The sequence below is a fragment of the Helobdella robusta genome (genome assembly GCF_000326865.2).
Source record: "Helobdella robusta unplaced genomic scaffold HELROscaffold_25, whole genome shotgun sequence".
Taxonomy (NCBI): Eukaryota; Metazoa; Annelida; class Clitellata; order Rhynchobdellida; family Glossiphoniidae; genus Helobdella; species Helobdella robusta.
In genome coordinates this window covers 401928-421608 of record NW_008704310.1, presented here as the reverse complement: position 1 = coordinate 421608, position 19681 = coordinate 401928, and the positions used below count along the sequence as shown (strand labels likewise).

Below are 19681 nucleotides of genomic sequence, written 5' to 3'. Positions count from 1 at the left end.
TAATAATTGCAATAGAGAACGCCTTGGTGTGTATTGTGCACCCAAAGTTCCAGTTGAGTTTCTATCTATCTATCTATCTATCTATCTATCGATCGATCTATCTATCTATCTATCGATCGATCGATCTATCTATCTATCTGTCTGTCTGCCTGCCTGCCTGCCTGCCTGCCTGCCTGCCTGCCTGCCTGCCTGCCTGCCTGCCTGCCTGCCTGCCTGCCTGCCTGCCTGCCTGCCTGCCTGCCTGCCTGCCTGCCTGCCTGCCTGCCTGCCTGCCTGCCTGCCTGCCTGCCTGCCTGCCTGCCTGCCTGCCTGCCTGCCTGCCTGCCTGCCTGCCTGCCTGCCTGCCTGCCTGCCTGCCTGCCTGCCTGCCTGCCTGCCTGCCTGCCTGCCTGCCTGCCTGCCTGCCTGCCTGCCTGCCTGCCTGCCTGCCTGCCTGCCTGCCTGCCTGCCTGCCTGCCTGCCTGCCTGCCTGCCTGCCTTTATTAAAGATGTTTTAAGTACTGTGCACGGGTTTGAAACCAGGTTAAATAACAGGTAGCAAGAAGTTAGAGTTTAAATAAATAGATAATTGATTATAAAATATTTTTTCTATTACCTTAGATATAAAAAAATATTACTAGCGAGTCTATAATTAGATAAAGAGACAGGATCTACAGATGAGTTTTTGAGGATCGGTATATCAACATATTTCTTATGCGAATTAGGAAATTTAAAAGTAAAACTCATCAGAATAATTCTTAAAAAACGCATTATTACAATGTATGGATATAAAAACATTTTAAGTTTATTAATATTTATAATACGCTACACAATTAGTAATTGGTTGTGCACCTGATGTTACACTAAAATATTAAAAAATAATAGAGGCTTTTTAAAAGAAACAAACGTTTCATTTTATCGCAATTTAGTCAGTCGTGGAACAAAGAAAAAATTTGAAAAAAAAAATTTGGGATGAAATATTTTTAAAGTTTTCCACGATTAAAATAATGAAATAACCGATTTCTTAATAATGCTCATATCTTCTCGTTACTTTAAAAATTTATATTGAAAAAAAATTTTATTCTAATAGTTAGTATCCTTTCATTTAATGGTTTGGAAGACGATCAGCCGTTAATGGTAAATGTTATGGTGAAGGAAAACAACATTTAGCTAAAATTTTGAGAAAGATCCAACAATCGATATGGCATCCGTTGAAATCAAGTGCAAAGATTCAGGAAACTTTGTTAATATAAATTCAACCCATTATACAGAGGGTTTTTTAAAAAGACACAGCACCCTACACTGTATGTATTCAAATGCTATTTCTTTAGATAACAAACTGAATGAATTCAGAGTTGTTAAGACGTCTAATCCATCGGTAATACGTATAAGTGAAACGTTGTTTAAAGATAGCTCAATTGTTAATATAAAGAACTTTAATGTTTATAGAAAAGATAGAAATGATGGGTGTAGTGGTGGCGGAGTGTGTCTGCTTATCAATTCATCTGTCAATTCTTATGAAATCAATGATGCTGCTTTCAACAGAGCAAAATTGAACTAGTATGGGCAGTTATTTGTCTTGATCATGATAAATATTTGGTTGGGTGTATTTTTAGACCAGATTATTTTTTGGATGTGATTGATCTAGCAGTTGTCTTCAAACAAGCTGGGTATTACGTTGACAATAGGGGTTTTAGAGATGTTTTGATAATGGGAGTGTTTAATTTCTTATTAATATTAATGTATTACATAACATCATTTACGTCACTTGTCTTTTGCATTTTTCTATTGAGTGTTTAATCATTCTTTTAGTTTAACAAATTTTTCGTAGTTGCTTTATTAATAATACCTGTAAGAAACGACCGGTGATGGCTTCGATTCGACGTCAATTGTTACGCTGTTCTAGATTGGTTAGTTGCATTGAAAAAGGTTAGTTAAAACGGGCATGATAATTTGTTTTTGTTAGGCAGCATTTGATTTAAAATGTCAATCTGTTTAATAGTTTGGTAATTCTTTTGCTAACGTAAAATCAAATAACATTGCTACTTTCATTGCAAGATAACAACAAGCTGAAGTTGAGGCTAAGTGTACGATATATAAAGTTTTGCCTTTCCATTAGCTTATTTTTACATAATCATCATAAATAGCAACAGAACTTGTTCAGAAAAAATTTAATATTTAAAACACTATTTAAAATTGTTGTAAAAGAATCTATATATTCAACATGGGAATTCCAAAAGGTTGCTGAAATAACATTTGGTTAACTCATAACAGAAAAAAACGAGTTACGTAACAATATTTATGAATGATTGTCCCATTACAGCTATTAAAAAAGGCATCTCGTATATTTTGAAATAATCTATTAAGATAAAAAAAATTGCAAAACAGTTGAGTTGTTGCTACGCTAATACACTTGTGAAAACAAAAATCTGAAAAAGCATATAGACAGGTAAAAAATAAAGTTGCTAAATAAGTCGCGAATATTTGAACATTGAGAGATTCTGGTAGATTCGGCCAGTTTCATCAAAAATTCTTGCCTGCTAATGCACTGTCTTTTAAAACAAACCTTGAGTATTATTTATAGGAATAAATTATTATTGTAAATGTTCAAATGAAATTCAGTATATATAACGCAGTTTATCAATCAAATGTCAAATTTATTAAAACTTTTGTATTCTCTGTAAAAAAGGTAGCTATAATTTTTTTAAACATGAAAATGAAGAGCGTTGGGTTTGAAGAGGCCATATTATAGTCGAATGTTTACGTTAGTTCAAATAATTCAAGTTTGCAATACGAACAAACAAATCAATCGTTAACTACAGCAACTGTATTTCGATGATGAGCAATTAATGAATCATTTTTTAAAACTTCAAAAGACTGTTGAGGTCGATAATTTTAAACATTTTTCCCAAAAACTATGCGTCAGCTGATTAACTGTTTCATATAAGCAACAATGAACAAATAAGATCAAACCTTATTTTCTTCGCACTTTGTACCATCTCTGACGTACGACAAATGTTCACTCCCTTTTCTTAGCTTAAATTTTGGGCAAACGCAGGATAAGCCAGTCTTTGTGAAACTAAATTTACTTAGTTGACTGGATTGGTTAAGAGCGCACAATAATCGTCCGCAGTACATGTCCCTTCAAAATAAAATAATTTTATTTTTTTATAACAAAAACCATAAAAACCTAATTTTTCAAATGTGTTAGCCATAAAATTAGAAAACACTTAAATAGGTTTTACAATATTATTTAAAAAATGAATAATTTTTTTCTATGTGGTTTAAACTGAAATAGTTTTTAAATTTATGAATTTAAATTATGTCACGCTGGCATTTAACTGGCAGTAAACATAAAATTTCAACCACTTGCGTAAGCAGGAGAAGGTTTTCTTAGTCGGGGCATCGTAATCGCAGTTGTAACAGTTGTTGCTGAAGAGTGAGTTTCGCAGGTAGCACATCTTGCCGGCAGACAGAATGTTCTCGTCGAACCACAACTCCCCACATTGCCGGTCTCTATATTGACACTTGCCGTTGAAACAGAAATGTTCATTCTGTAATGATATGAGCATTTTAAAGAATAGTTAAATAGTGTGAGATTAAAATTTATTTGATTTCTGGATCGCACTTTTCGTCTAATTAAAAAATGAATCTGATCTGATCTCCTGCTGCTTAAGAAATAGTTTTTTTTGTATGAATTTTTATGATGTTAGTCCCAAGCAATGCGGATCTAGGAAAGTGAGAAGCATAGTCCCAAAAATAATTGGCGTATTAAGCGAGAAAACGGTCGCCAGAAAATTTCTTGGATCCTCGTCAAATATTTCAAAACATTTCAATATTTTTCAAATTTTGCCCTCCCCCATCAATGTTGTCCAGGTCTGTCGCCGCTTCAAACCGCCGTAGGAGTAATTAATTTTTTCTTTAATTTGAAATTATTTAATGAATAAACAAGTTTTCTTCATGCAGTTTTTGCTGGCAAAATGAATTTAACTCTACCACATCAACTTAAGAAACTATTTTTTGAGTTTGCGGTGCAATATATTTACTTTATGAACGAACTAAAAACCTATTGCTTGAGCAAAACATTTCCTCGTTATTCATCAACCAATACTGTAAATAAGAACAGAATGTTAACAACAATAACACAAATTAAAATAATATTAAGGTAACTTTTTAATTGAAAACACTTTAACCAAGTTATTGCAAATTTCGAGGTTGCATTAGTTTCAACGAAATATTCACCGAGCACATGGATCCATCCTGTCTATTAATATCCGGGCAGAGATTTGATTGCCCATCACATTTATCTTCAATATCGCACACGTCTTTCTGCGCTCTACAGACATCTCCAGCTGATATGACCTTTCAAATATTTTTACAACATCATTACATTTTACATGTAACAATCGATGTATGTATTTATATTCGGTCGTTTAAATAAACGGATTTAAAAAAATACCAAGTGAAATTAATCATATAAAAATGTACTAAATCTATCGTGCCACCTTGCAAGTGCTGAAATTACAACATAATCCAGTAGCACATTCGGATCCGGGCTTGAACTTGCAGGTTTTCTGGTCACAGCAATTCGTCGAGCAATACTGGTGGTGATTTTGAGAAAAACATTTTTCAACTCATTGACAAAGAAAAATTAATTGATTCCTTTAAATTGAGGAATTGTTCGAAACGTAAAAAAACAATAAACATATTTCTTAAACTGTTTCAACTAAGTAAAAATTTAATAAAACTCAATTTTGAACATTGTAATGTTAAACTTGCCAATTCCAAGATATATTTAATTAAATAAGTAACTCCGTTTATATCATTCACGCAATTAAATTTGAAATAATAAAATTTCAATATTAAAAGTCTAGTTGAGTTAATAATAAAATTATAAAATTATTACGCGATCCTGAAAATCACTGCAATCACAATCTTCTCCCTCATCAATCAGTCCATTCCCACACTTGGCAGCTATCTTCTCAAAAGGTGCCATCTTATTGAACAAGCACTGGTGCAAGTAGTATGTCTCTTCCAGCATCTTTAGCGAACAACTGGCCCACGTGTAACTTGCGTTCACCAGAGTATAACTTCACGTTAAACATTCGAGAAAATCAATTTTATCAATAAGGTAATATTTCAAAGAGAATAGAAAAGACATGCTGATTGAAGACAATTGTTTGAAAAACTAAATTTATCTTGATAGGAAATAAAAAACATATGCAAAAGTTGAAATGTTGCACTTGGATAATCAAATTTCTAAAGATTTTTATAAAATATCAAATATTTGAACACTATTTAAACAATCGATCTTCGTTTATAGTCCTTTTCAGTTTTGGGTTGAAATTTTGTGTTCCTGACATCAATTTCTGTCTCCGAGCATCTCGATCATTCGCGTCCAGTTTTCTGAGGTTTAGTGTGCCTTCAAGTCTTCATGTTTTGTCTGCATCCAAGACTTCTTCGGACGACCACATGGTCGGGTGGCAGGCACCTGATGATTGGTGACAGATTATCCTCCCATCTTTGCTTCGCTTGACATGGCCGAACCAACGTAGACGATGACGTCGACATACATTTGTATAGCGCACAATCCTGCATGGCTCAGAAGTTGATTTCTTAATGATATAGCCCCTCAGACCAGCATGATTATTTTTATATCCGCTCGCTAGAGTTGCCGCTCCAGTCTTGTTGCCATCGGCCACGCCTCTGCCTAACACATCAATGCGCAGCCTACCACAGAATTGTACAGCTCTGAGAGGAATGAAACTGGAATGCGCATCAGCACCGAGGCGAGCAGATGCCACCTGCACCATGCCGTCGTATACTTGCACGGACGGCGGCTGCCTCAGCTGCTCGGGAGCAATCCAGTGCTCTGAATTGCTTCCTACTCCAGCTTTGCAGACTGAGCTCGGCCAGTGACCAGTGACCACCCAAGGTTATCGCTTTTGTCTTATCAAGATTTACCCTGAAACTGTGATTGGCGAGCCAAATGTCATCTGAGCCTATTAACTTAGCTATTTCTTCCATCACTGTGATAAACAACACTGTTTAAATGGCAAACTTTTTAATGAGTCTTTACCATTTGTATTTTTGCGCTAAAACGTAATAAATAATTTTGTAATTAATAAATTATCATTTTTTCAAGTTGATTTTCAACAGCTATAGAAACAATTTTTTGAAATATTCACTTTAAATAAAAAAAAATTAAATGTAGGAAGCTCACTCGGCCTCCCCGTTCATGACGCACGGCTGAGGAATGCACTCGCAGTCGAAGACATCCTCCACGTGTAACATCCCGAAGATGTGACCCAGCTCGTGAGTGATAGTTATCGAGCTCATGAAGAATCCGTTCTCTAACTATCATTTGTTTATTGGTTTTTGCTAAATTGTACGATACCCTCATTCCATGATGGTTTTGAATATTTCAAAACAATTTTACCGTTATTTATCATTATATTTGCTAGTGTTTACATTTTTTTTAAATTTTTCTATTATAAAATCTAATATAAACAAATGAATTAAAAACAACTGACAACAAATACAGTTATTAAAGAATGAAAAATTGTAATTAGTGTTAGAAGCTGCAGAGTGGACTTCCACGTTACATCTTACAAATAAATTTTCACATGGGAACGTAAAAAGTATTTAGATTTTTTAGAAAAAAACAAAAATTTATTTGAGCTAAATATATTTTAATTTGTTTATTTGTTGTATGAACGAACAAAAATATAATATAATAATTGTAAACCACCGAAACAAAATAGATGGAGTTATAAGTGCACATAGTTTTTATATCCGAAAGACCAGCGATGTCGTCCGGAAACGATGCATTTCTGAAAAAAGATAATAAATTTTGTAGCATTACATCATCCGGACAAGACTTTAAGTTTGTCAGCACCATGTATAATAGAAAAACATAGTGATACCAACACAAGTAGCATCGAGGTGTCTAGTTCAGGGGCAGTAGGTAATATATATTTTGCGTTGTGCTTCTGCCACTCATCAAACAACTGTTTAGCCTTCCAGTTTGGTTTTATAATTATTTTTGGAGAAGTCCAGACTTCAAGAGCTACAGCGGTTATGAGGATGTCGACTCTACGATAGTACTGTTGTTGTAGAGTTTTATTGTGCAATGTATTACATAAAAGCTGATTAAGCAAGGGATCGATACAATTTTGTTTGGATAGATTTGTTGTTTGAAAAGTTTTTAGTGAAGAATATTTTTTTTGATTTATTACCAAAGATCAAAATTACAAACCACACTGGAGGCACTGATCAGAGCCAGTACGTAGTTCACCGTTTCATTCACGTCACTGCTCAAATGTTTGTACTGTTTCCAAATCAAATTTATAATTTTATTATTAATAAGTGAACATTTTTATTAATCCGCGGACCCAAAATCAGATTTCTTATCAATTTTGCACTTATTTTAAACGCTTAGTCTTACTTTCAATTTTGAAACAAATTTTGTAAATTTTTATGACTCGTCTTCTAATGTTTTCAACCACCGAAAATATTAAAAATGTATATAATTTTATATCAGAAGGTTCCATGCTGTCATATTATTATATATATATATATATATCAATATATGCATGCAGTAGAATTTCACCCGCAATTATGTCAAACGCACTACTTGAAAATTATCATCAACATTTCTGAATAATTCTTGCTGAAACTAATATTAAATAAGAGGACAACCTTAAACAACTTTTTAAAAACTTTCAATAAAAGATCCGAAGATCCAGTGAAACTGAGGTATTGAGCATTTCATTTAGAAAAATAGCAATAAGCTAAATGGAATTTAACAAATTTTCTCGCTATTTTATTATTGAGACGGGGTGCACACATCTTTAACTTAACCTAAAATATTGATCGTCTATTTATAATTTAGGCCATAAAATTGCGGAAAATATAAAACAAAAATAAAAGCAAGAATGGTTACCGAAAATATTTAAATAATTTACCCTTAAGCAGTGACAGATCTAGAAAACTTTTATAGGAGGGGACCAAAATTTGGAAGATGTTTAAATATTGACTGGGGGCAATAATTTGTGGTCGTGTGTGAACAAAATTTTGCCGGCAACTACTTTTTTGCTTATCACGTCAATTTTTGGTCGATTTTCTACAAAAAACGGTGATTTTTCAAATAAAACGCTTACATATTAAAACTTTGTATAACAATAGGCATACTGCTCACAACATGGCCCATGCCCTCCTGTGATCCATCACTGCCTTTGAGCATTTACTTCAGTAAAATTATGAAGAACTTTCAAGTTTGCAAAGAAAAAATTATTATCTTGAGTGTAGAGCAAATTTTAAACACAGAAAAGTTAGATAGGAGACTGAATTTAATCATTCGGCAAAGCAATTTGCTAAAAAATGCAAAATTGTTGTTATCAAATTAAAATCATTTTTAAAAACTAAAAAAAATTAAAAAAATAAAAACAAGAAAGTGAAATTGCTAATAATTAATTTCTATTGAAAATAAAATTTGAAAGTAACAAGTAATGTGATGTGACAAGCGCATATTAACCACAGTAAAGTCCACGACAATATATATCTTGACCATTCTAATTTCTCTGTCAAATGTGGCCGTGACATTTCTCTGAACGAGCTGATGATGTGCAAGACAAACTATATTGTGAAAAAGTAATTTTTTATATAACAAAAATTTCATCTACTTTTTTAATTTTGTCGACAGGTTTACTGCTGTTGCCGCTGCTGTTAATGCTGCTGGCTTCAAAGGTTTTACGCACTCCTGAGAATAAAAAATGTTTATTTAATTTTAAATAAATTTTCGATTTTTGTCACAACAAATTTAATTTTTTCAGTAATCACATTAACTCAAAATTAATTTCAAATTCAAAGTAAAGCAAAAGATATAGATACGCTAGAATAGACTAATTAAAATTATCCAAGAAATTAGGAGAACAAAAAATTTGAACGATTTTTCCAAGATATTTAAATGCTATCTTTTTTAGCAAGGGTGAACTAAAACCAGCTTTCTTCATAGTTGAAAAATTCTATTATATCATTATTTTCATTGACTGATTAGTGAATTCAATCCTACCGCAAAAAGAAGTTTTTTTCCTAAGAACTCTCTCAACGACAACTGCGCTCATCAGGCCCTCGTGCTTTGACTTTATTTCAAAAACATTATTTTCCTTTTGGTAAAAACCGCTAGAAATGTATTAAAGTTAATATTATTTATATTTCGTCACTATGAAATCATTTCCAATTGAAGACCTGACGCCAGAGCACAAGGAAATCGTAGCAACTTGTGAAGGAATGCCATCTACGTATCCTTCGTAATGACAATCTAGTTTCTTTGGAAAATTAAAAAAAAATCATAAACAACTTTACCAAAGTAAGATTGGGTTCATCCAATTTTGAAAATTAAAATTGTATTTCAAAATAAAAATGAATTCTTCAATCTAATTTTTTTTTCAAATTAATACACTTTTACACATAACTTGAACAAATTTCTTTATCTGTTTTGTATTAAAAATATTAGAAGAAATACAGTCTGACCTCTTTATAACAAACTTCTATACAACAACAATCTCTATATAACGAATTTTTTTATGTTCCTTAGAACTTTACATTTAAAACAGTCTCTATAAAACGAAAATAATTTGTCTGTAACAAACAAAATTTATAAAAGTTGAAAGAAATGTCCGCCCAGCAAACAATCTATATACTGATACGAGTAGCGTTTTTGCACACCTTACATTTCCTAGAGCCAAATAGTTTCTTGTTCTAGTATTCTAGTAATTTTTGCGTATTCCACCTTAATTAATTTCAATAAAATCGGAATCATCATTGCATGGAATAAAGAATAAATTTCATTTTAAGATATTATTTTTTGCAATTATACCATGTATTATTACTTTCTGTTATCAAAATAAACGAATGGGAGGTTGTTTTTCATAAATATATAGCATATAAAACCTTTTAAGCAATAAAGAATATAATACCGAACAAATTATATATAAAGAATTTATTTTATGAAGCCATCGAGTTTGTTGCACGAAGGTCCGACTTTATATCTACTGAACCCAAAGTATCTTAAAAACAGTATAGCATACTAGAACAATAACACAATGTTATTTGTTATTATTTACTTGCTAATCAACCCTCGATATTTTCATATCTAGTATGTCTCTTTCTTTTCAGATTAATAGTGTTGCTAGAAGTTCTTACTTTCATCTACGTATAATAAAAATACTTTTGCCTTTTCTTGACGATCTTACTCTTCTCTTTCTTGTTACTTCGTTAGTCCTATCTAGGATTGCTTATTGTAACTTGCTCTACTATGGTCTTCCTGATTCTACTATCTATCCTTTAAGTAAAACTCTGCTGCTCGTCTAGTTGCTCGTTCCCCTTTTTTTTCTCATATATCTCCATATCTTGTTCTCTTTCACTGGCTACCATTAAAATATAGAAAAATTTTTTAAATCTGCACATTTATGTATAAGTCTCAATCTAAATTATTTCCTAAGTACTTATCAGATATATTAATTGAACCTAAACGCCCCGATTTACGATGGTCTTCTTGTTTTCACTACTTAACTCGTGTTAAACACTCTTTTGTTAAATCTGCATTTGCTTCTTCTGACCCTTTTTTTTGGAACTCTCCACCTACTTCTCTGGCTACTTCTCCATCACTTACGAAGTTCAGAGCGAATCCCAAGACCCATTTGTTTGCTAAATTCATTAAGGAGCGCTTTGAACATCGAGGAAATAGCGTTTTATAAACTAATTGATTGATTTCATTATTTGACTATTATTTTGCATTGTAGTCACTTTTTGGCTTGTACAAACAATATATTTTTGCTGGCATGAAAGTACATCTGATTCTCAAGTTGGTTCTAAACACTTTTTGAACAAGAGTTTCATTGGCAAGATAGAAGTAGATTAAATTTTAATGCAACTTCTAAAAATGTAAGAGTCACACCGTTCGGTCATTGTGAGGCTCTCAAGACTTTTAAATATTTTACAAATTACTCAACTTTAAGGATGACCTTAATTGTTAAATAGATTTTCTACTTTGCAAAAAATAAAAATCATTGAACATTTTGTTCCGTTATTATAACGATGACCAATAACTGATTTCTATTATTAGATAGGTATAATCGGTTTTGAACAAAGTGTTTTTGCATCAATATGGCTAATACTTTAAAAATTTGAATAAAATTAACTCAAAGATATTAAAATACTACATTTTTGTTTACTTTCCTGCGTTTGTTATCTCCACCCACAACGTAAATTTCAAATCTGCTTGACAGCAAGTACCTTATTAATTAAAACATGTTAATAAATAACGCGTTTTTTTACAATATAAGTTTACTCACCTGTTCGAATGCAAAGTTACTTCAAATTTTACGGTGTTAAATTTCATGAATTGAATCTTCAAGTAGGGGTTACTCTGATGAAATTTTTGAATTTAACACTGAAGACGATTAAATTTTTAGGGAATAATTCATTTTGGTTGACGATCAATGAAAGAGTAATTTATTATTATAATCAATAGACACAGTGAAAAATTTTATTTTACAAAGAATTGCATTTCTAACAAAATATTTATTACAAATCTGTTGTTCACTATTTAAAATATATTTCATAATGGCTTGAAACCAGCAAGAAACAGTCAGCTCTCGAACAAGCCAAAATGGTAAATCTCCATTAATGCTCCTTAACTGAAACTCCAGTTTTCTTCCAGTTTAATCTTATTTAAAAACTAATGATGAACTCAGTTGACTTGTTTTGTTTCAGTTACTTTTTAACTTAATTAAAGACAACATTTTAGATGTTATATCGTGTCTGAAAACTTTACAAAATCATTGTCTGATATGTTCAATGAAAAGTTGGTTTCAGTGTTCGTGATTTCTTTAAGGAAATTTTTTTAAATGCTGTGAAAAATGATTACTTGTCCAATAATGTTGTTGGAGCTGAGTTGCTTGTTTGATCCATCATAATACAGTAAGTTGAATTCTTCTTGAGTAGTCAGATCTGTAGATATTTCATCAATAGGAGCAAACTTGTGAGTCAATTCTCATAAATTTGAATTAATAAATAATTATTAAAAAAACTTGTTACTTACTTGCAAAAAATTTTGAAACAATAATGCTAATTAGAATCGAAATGTTATTTGAAAACATATTTTTTTGTTTATGTTTTGTTTTCAATTTTGCGTTTTCCAATAACACAACGTCAAAAAAATTAAAATCTTGACTCAGTTTGGTGCTGCAAACCAATTCTACCTACCCATGCATGCAATACCAAATTTGAATCTAGGAACAGAATTTTCACCACAACACTTTTATTCAAGCACAAAAACAAAATTGAATGAAACTGTATTTTTCTCTAATGAAATTCAAATTTTTTAGATAACAGAACACTATATTAATTTTATAGTGAAAACAAATATTAACAACATTGAAAAAGCTCTTAATTCTAAAATGAAATCAAACAAAAAAAAATAAAAAAAAATCTTTCTTTCTTTCTTAAGTTTAACCACTTTTCAAGATGACTAAAAATAGGTATCGGCGACTTTACCATTACGCCGTTTGCGTAATATGTGTAATCAAATATTGAAGAGAGAAAATCTGCTGTAAATTTTTCGAATCAACTCTCTCGCAATAGTTCGACCGGATTTGAATAAAATTAGTTTCACAGTTGATTTTTAAAACCATTAATTAAAACAAAAAACTTGAAATATTCCGCCAAAAAATTTTTACAATATAAAATGAAACTGAACCATGTAAAAATCTGGCAAGTTTCACAGAATAGACTGAATCAAAAAATATTTAAAATTTTTCTATCTAAATAGTCGCCGAAATGTAAATATTTCGTAGACAAATAACCATCAATTAAAAACAAATCTTTTACGATCACGAAGTGTTGGTTTTATAGACAAACTAAAGTTATCTCCAATTTTTAAAACAGCTTTAAATTAGAAAAAAAATTCAAATATAAACACCAACATGTAGCTTCGTAACTTCATTACTTTATGAAACATGAAGTTTATGTTTTGCAACGTGCTTTCATGTGTTTGTTTTATTTACAGCATTGTTAATTTTATTTTTTTCCTTTTGTTGCTTTGCACAAACTCACAACTTAATATTTTTCTACATGAATTTTTGTTAAACTACTAAGAAATTTAGCCATTTTTATGCAATCTTTCTACGAATTTAATTTATGAAAATCATTTAATTTGCTAAAATATTCACAAAAAGTATTTGCATTATGGCTCGTATTAGAACTCATTAACTGAAAATACAAATACATAAACTGAAAAACTACTTTTGCCTCCACTCTTTAAACTCACCACAACTTCAATAAAATCATCGAATATGCTTACAACAACTATCTTACCATCCCATCATGTCTCGTAACACAAATAATTTGTGCAATGTATTCAAACTCATGAACCGTTAACAAACAAAACTTTTGATAACATTATTTTACTACAAAATTCATTTAATGAAAATAAACAATAGGTTTTTCAAATTTATATATTTAATTTATGATGCACTTGTATTTTTCTCTTGACTTGATTATCGGGCCAAGTTTCAGCGGTACTTTCAGCCAAGTTTTATGTATCTTCTGCACCTACCGCTGATGTAGAAGGAGGGTGGTTCGCAGGGCAACCCGTAACTGACCTCATCTATGTAATCGTAAGAAACTCCACCAAACAAATCATTGCCACCGTCTGGAATTCAAAAGATATGAAATTTGTTAATGACTATTTTATTGAAAAATTTGAAGAAAGCGTTGTAAAATTGTTCTCGAGTGATTTTTTGGAATTTTTTATTATAACCTAATTATTGAGAATGGTCTATTAAATTTTGTGATTTTTTTATCAAAACAGAAAAAATCACTACAAACTCACCTGCCGGTGTCAGCGCCAGCGAAGCAAAAAATAAAATAAGAGCAAACGATCCGAACATTTTAAGAGACGTGTACATGCAGATTGTTAAAATGAGCTGTGAGAAGCGGCTTTATGTAGACATGTTTTCAAATATTTGGTCTACAAATTTAATTAACTCAATCCAAAAATATGTTTCGAATTGACGCTAAAAATTTAGCAATGTATGAACAATGATTTAAAATCTAGAATCATGTTAGCGAAAAAAGCGTTAAATGCACACACAATTACAAACATTAACATACCTGTTGAAACTTCACAGAACGTACGTGCTGAACGTTGATATTAATTGACAATTATATACACAACATTAACAGATGTTTTTAATATTCGATCTTTCTCGTGTTCTTTAAAAAACTTTCCAAATATCACTTGTCTGTCAAATCACCAAAGCAAACATGAAGTATAATTAACAATTAATTAATTTAAAAAATTTCATAAATTATATATGCTTGTATGTGTGTGTGTGTGTGTGTGTGTGTGTGTGTGTGTGTGTGTGTGTTTGAGCTCGTAAGCTCGTAAGCTTAACTGACTAATGAGAAATTGTTCTTTTTTACTTTTTTTGTTCATTATAATATAGTTCCGACACACGCAAAACTGCTCCCCTTTCTTACTTTTGAATAACTTGCGTGCCACAAAAGCAGCCCTATCCATCACACCATTCGCAAGCGCCGAATTGCGTGTTCGTGTGGTAGATTATAAGTTTCGGCGTGTGATAGTCTTTCAGTTTCATAGCAGACCACCACGCAACCTCAACACACGACATGACTCGCACCGACTGAGCTAAACCGCCAACTTGTGTTTTCGACTTTCCGATGATTCTCACAGGCAGTGTATAACACATTATTTTATGGCTTAATGATTTTACAATAAGTTCAACCATATATAGGTAGTTTAATTATATATTTATATGCATTTTCATAAATAATCGTAAATAATAAATAAATAATAATCATAAATAATAAATAATTTTTTGAGATTTTGGCAAATAAAAGATTTTAGACAAATATACAATTTTGTATCTAGAAAATTAATAATGGGATAAATTGAAAACTTGTTTTTATTTTCTATTCTTAAAAACTTTCATAAATTCTAACCAAAAACCAATTACATCATAACATGAAGTGCCAGAAACGATAATGGTTTCCTACTTTGCAAGAGTGTTACACACAACATTATTTAATCTGCTTTTTTCAACGGCAGTCCACTTAAAATGTTTGCAGTTTCTAACACTGCTCGTTTTTTAACGTTCATTTCCAAAGCGGAAATCATTTGTTCTTCGTGTTCCACACGTGGTCAGCGCGTGCTATTAAAAACACAAGATTTGTTGTTTTTCACTCTTTTCTACCGGATGGAACAACAAAAGGATAACTTTTACGAAAAATTAACTATAACAGTTTAAAAATTGAACTGTTTTGTTAAAAATGGTGATAAGTCTTTTGAGTAAATTAATAAATGTTATAATGACTTTTAGTTATATATATGCGTGTATATATAACTTTTTTTATAAGTTAAGGTTTTATGTTATAAGTTGATGGTATAGAGTTTCGAAATAATAACAAATATTACACAGTTTTTTTTTTAATTTTTCATAGGTTTAAAATCACTTCCACTGAAAAATATTCTCCTAATGGGCTTGATTAATAAATTATTATACGGTAATAAAAAAATACAAATGCAGTAAGGAAACAATTGCTGTTCGTGCGTGAAATAGCATCGTTCAGTTCGTTCCACCGTGCCAAAAAGACGTCCCTCTTCAAACACTCTCTTCTTAAGCAGAGCTTGCATCAACAAAAATGTATATTTAATAAAACATGATGTAATAAATGCAATTTAATAATCAATAGACAGCAAATCTTTGCGTATGACGTATGTAATGCTGTTGGACCCGACCCTTGACCAGAGATTTCAATCATTTTGCAAAATGTTGGTTCTGGCAAAATGATGGCAAAACGCATGTTCAGAAAATTTTTGAGATAAAAATAAGCACCACATACACGAAGATTCGCTGTGAGTAATCGCATGATAAACAGTAAAACAAATAGTTGAATGATTGAATCTGTTGGTTTATGTTTAAAACTGGGGAAATATATTTATAATCCGTAGTTAGAATTCAAGATATTTAAACTTAAAAATGAATGATAAAACAAAGTATTGGCTCGCTGAACAAAACTATAAAATAAAGACGAATCAATGAATGAGTTTTATTTAACCGAATGAATTTTGATATAACCGAATTGTATTTGCATTTGGTGCCATCTTTCACATAGGAAGTATGATTGCTTCCCAGCCTCATGTGGTAGTTGGGGCAGACGCACTCCCTGTTGATCTTTATATAGGGATGTTTCCCAAGAGCGTATGGGTCCTGCACATAGCATAGCAGTCTTCCACAAAATAGATTTCTTCAGATAAATAAATTGAATCGTTTTCTCAAACATTGAAGGTCAATTAGATTTTGAAAAGTGTAACAAAAGTCAATGTTGCTAAAACCAAATTAGTCTACATTTTGTAGTTGTTCAATAATATATAGCTTACAACAGTTTAATTATTTTTTCAATTTATTTTTTAAATTTTCGTTACAAAAGAAGACTTTCTTTCTGAATTTAACTTTTTTTGCCTGATAAAAAAACTAAGGCTATTATGTAAATTTGGAAGCGAAAATTGACAAACGGAATGGTGCAAGGAAGAATTCTTTCATGAACTGCGTCGTAGTCGCAATTGAAACACTCGTTGACCAGATTAGCGTTTTGCAAGTGACAAGCTCCACTGGCCGATTTGCTGCTTGGATCGTTCCAAAATTCAGAGCACTGTCTCGTTCTAGATAGGCACTGACCTCTTATGCAGTAGTTGTTGTTCTGTATTTTTGTTTTTCAATGTACTTCCGTATTTATTTTTTTTAATTTATTTTAAATAAATCATAGACACTCGTCGATAAGCAACATTAAAGAAATAAACAGCGAAAGATAAAATACTATAACGTAACATTGACAAGTTATAAAAAAAACAATCAAGCAAAACAAATAACTTTTCAGAAAAAAAAAATTGAAAAAGAAAAGAATTAATTTATGTAAACCCTATGTAAGACCACCATCACCATCAATCAAACATTTTCATCAAAGTTTATGTGCATGTTCACCCATTCAAGTACATTAATACAATAATGCCCATTTAACACATACTTTTCAAACTACCCACCTACATTCATAACCCAAATTATCTTCATGCGCACATTCCCAATGACAATAAATTAGAGAAACAAAATTTAGCATCTCCAAAAGGAATCAAATCACAGTTTGTAAACAGAAATAGTTTGTGTTTGTGTGAGAGTGTGTGTATCTGTCTGTTTGTGTGTGTGGTGTGTGTGTGTGTATCTGTCTGTGTGAATGTGTATGTGTGTGTGTGGATGTATGCAAAATTGCAGATACACAAATCTCACGTAACACATTGTGCCATCGGTTTTTACGAGGTCGGCGCACAGATTCGACCGACCGCCACAGAGATCTTCTATGTCGCATTCATCACTAGATGGCCTGCAGAGGGTCCCAGCTTTTCTGATCTTCATTATTTTAAAGTTATATTTTTTTCATTTTCAAATATTTTATATTTATTTTTTGATATCTTTATATTTCTAACACGATCAATTAATTCAACGGACAGACTCAGGATAGCCTAGTGGTTAAAGGCGCCTGGTCCTGTATTGCAGGGCAAGCCTTTACTGGCTTCGAATACGACAAAAGGCTTCTTGCCTCGTGTGCGATGCGTCGTTTAGAATGTATTTTAGGAGCGTGTTGAAGATCTATAGCCTTTTTTAAACATTACTGTTACTTTTTAAATATCAATTTAAAAAAAAGGTAAATAATTATACTGAAAAAATGAATTATTTTAATATTTCCAGATGAATGAATTTTAAAACATACCTTGCAATTATTTAGATCGCAGCATAACCCCGTGGCACATTTGGAGCCAGATGTGAACCTGCATGCCGCCATGTCACAGCACTTCGTTGAACAAATCTATACATACGTGTGTGTATATAATCCAAAATCATCATCTCTCATCGTGTTAACAATTTAACATTCGCTGACCCTTTTTGCTTTTTGCGACAAAGGCCGTGCAGTAAATGTCAGCTTCATTAATGGTGCAATAGAATACATGAGATTATGTTTGTTAGTTTTTTTTATATGGCTTTACAAAACTGCCAGGAAACAGATGAAAACATTTCTGGTTAAAAATTGTTTGTCGACTACATTTTCTGTTTTTTACTTTTATTAAATTTTTGTGATATGGTTTTCAAAAGCGTCATCACTGCGGATGATGCGCTCAATTTGTGAGAGACTAACGCAGTGCAAAGTTTAGCGCGATTTCATTCATACATGTAGAAAATGTTTTACATCTTTTGGAAAGGCACCACAGTCACAATCTTCTCCGACATCCACCCAGCCATTGCCACACCTGCCGTACATGGAATTTATCATCGGTACTCCGGAGAAGAGGCAGGAATGCAAGTTGAAAGTTTCGTCGAACGCTTTCAAAGAACAGCTGGACCAGCTAGCACTCCACTTTTCTTCTGGACTGAGTTCATAAATTTAACTACACACACATATTATGTACGGTATAACTTTAAGACACGCTGCAAACTTGATAATGCTGAAATTCCATTAAACATCAAAGCTCATTTTATGAAATTATCATTGAAGCATTAGAAATTTCGAACTTCAAATATTTGGCCATCAAGCAGGGTTCAGACGGACAGACACAACCGCTGTAGTCTGCAACCACTCCAAACACGTGGGCCAACTCGTGAGCGACAATCTTCGAGGTGTAAGAAACGTCAGATGTCGGCTGGAAGATATTTAATGAATTATTATTTATATAAATAATGCGGTAAACAGTGGAATATTTTAATATATTTAAAACTTATAACAACCTATAAAACCATTGGTTTAAATAAGATCCGAACGTTCTGTGGCAAGAAACGTAATAATTAAATTTTCTCGTCTTATAAAGTCCAAAATAAACTGAAAATAAAAAAAAAGTTTAATACTGTGTGTGAGACCCAGAAGGTGGAATCAGGCGAACACATGGACTTGAATAAAGAGAGTCCCATTGAACCGTCGGGAAAAACTTTGTCCCTGAAATAATTCATTTCAAGTGTCAAATTTGTCATCTCTCCTATTCATGACAACATATACAAACAAAATCAGCAAAGATGTATCAGAGATCGGAATCTCGTCAATTAAATATTTCTTGTGGTACGCGTACCAGAGATCGAAAAATTCTACGCTGTCATCATTCTTGTAAAAATTCAACAGTGGAGCCTCCCAGATGATCATAGCAACCACGGCAATGTAAATGTCAATCTTTTGATAGTACTGTTGAAACATATATAGAATTACAATTTGGTAATTCCTTATTCAGCAAATTTATGTATTCTTTATTTAGCAAATTTCGTGTTTCTATTTATGTTTTTTAATCAAATGATCTCAACTCAAATGCCTACTGAATAAATGATTTAAAATTTGTGTAAATGGTATGATTAAGAAACAGGTCAAAACTTATCAAAATAAAAATTATATACTTATTTGTAAATAATTTAAATGTGAATAATGTAAGCGAAAGTGAGTAACAAAACAGAAACTCACCACACTGGCCCCACTGAGAACCAGCATCACTTCACTGGTTGTCCTATTACCGAAACTTAGGAACTAAAGAAAACGTCATTCTCAAAAGTTATTCCCATCGAAACAAATATCATGGCAAAGTTTAAAT

General features: G+C 32.0%; 4 protein-coding genes across 4 annotated transcripts; all 4 read right to left on the bottom strand.

Moving 5' to 3' along the window:
* Nucleotides 1-129: 129 nt before the first annotated feature.
* On the bottom strand, nucleotides 130-3551 carry HELRODRAFT_172904 (hypothetical protein; the record flags this gene model as incomplete). The annotated part of the gene is made up of 3 exons (XM_009019567.1): nucleotides 130-477; nucleotides 2953-3121; nucleotides 3349-3551. 3 exons carry the CDS (start codon nucleotides 3549-3551, stop codon nucleotides 130-132), a joined length of 720 nt encoding a protein of 239 aa, XP_009017815.1.
* A 625-nt stretch (nucleotides 3552-4176) lies between these two features.
* HELRODRAFT_79526 (hypothetical protein) lies at nucleotides 4177-4975 on the bottom strand (the record flags this gene model as incomplete). Its single annotated transcript, XM_009019566.1, has 3 exons — nucleotides 4177-4341; nucleotides 4485-4580; nucleotides 4886-4975. The coding sequence occupies 3 exons, from the start codon at nucleotides 4973-4975 to the stop codon at nucleotides 4177-4179; spliced, it is 351 nt and encodes a 116-aa protein (XP_009017814.1).
* Nucleotides 4976-10326: 5351 nt separating this feature from the next.
* On the bottom strand, nucleotides 10327-14756 carry HELRODRAFT_172902 (hypothetical protein; the record flags this gene model as incomplete). The annotated part of the gene is made up of 8 exons (XM_009019565.1): nucleotides 10327-10441; nucleotides 10602-10708; nucleotides 11217-11277; nucleotides 11337-11410; nucleotides 11912-12036; nucleotides 13601-13696; nucleotides 13877-13983; nucleotides 14572-14756. 8 exons carry the CDS (start codon nucleotides 14754-14756, stop codon nucleotides 10327-10329), a joined length of 870 nt encoding a protein of 289 aa, XP_009017813.1.
* Nucleotides 14757-17351: 2595 nt separating this feature from the next.
* HELRODRAFT_137616 (hypothetical protein) lies at nucleotides 17352-18363 on the bottom strand (the record flags this gene model as incomplete). The annotated part of the gene is made up of 3 exons (XM_009019564.1): nucleotides 17352-17468; nucleotides 17830-17925; nucleotides 18304-18363. Coding segments are annotated over 3 exons (273 nt in total), but the record flags the coding sequence as incomplete, so codon positions are not given.
* Between the last annotated feature and the right edge of the window lie 1318 nt (nucleotides 18364-19681).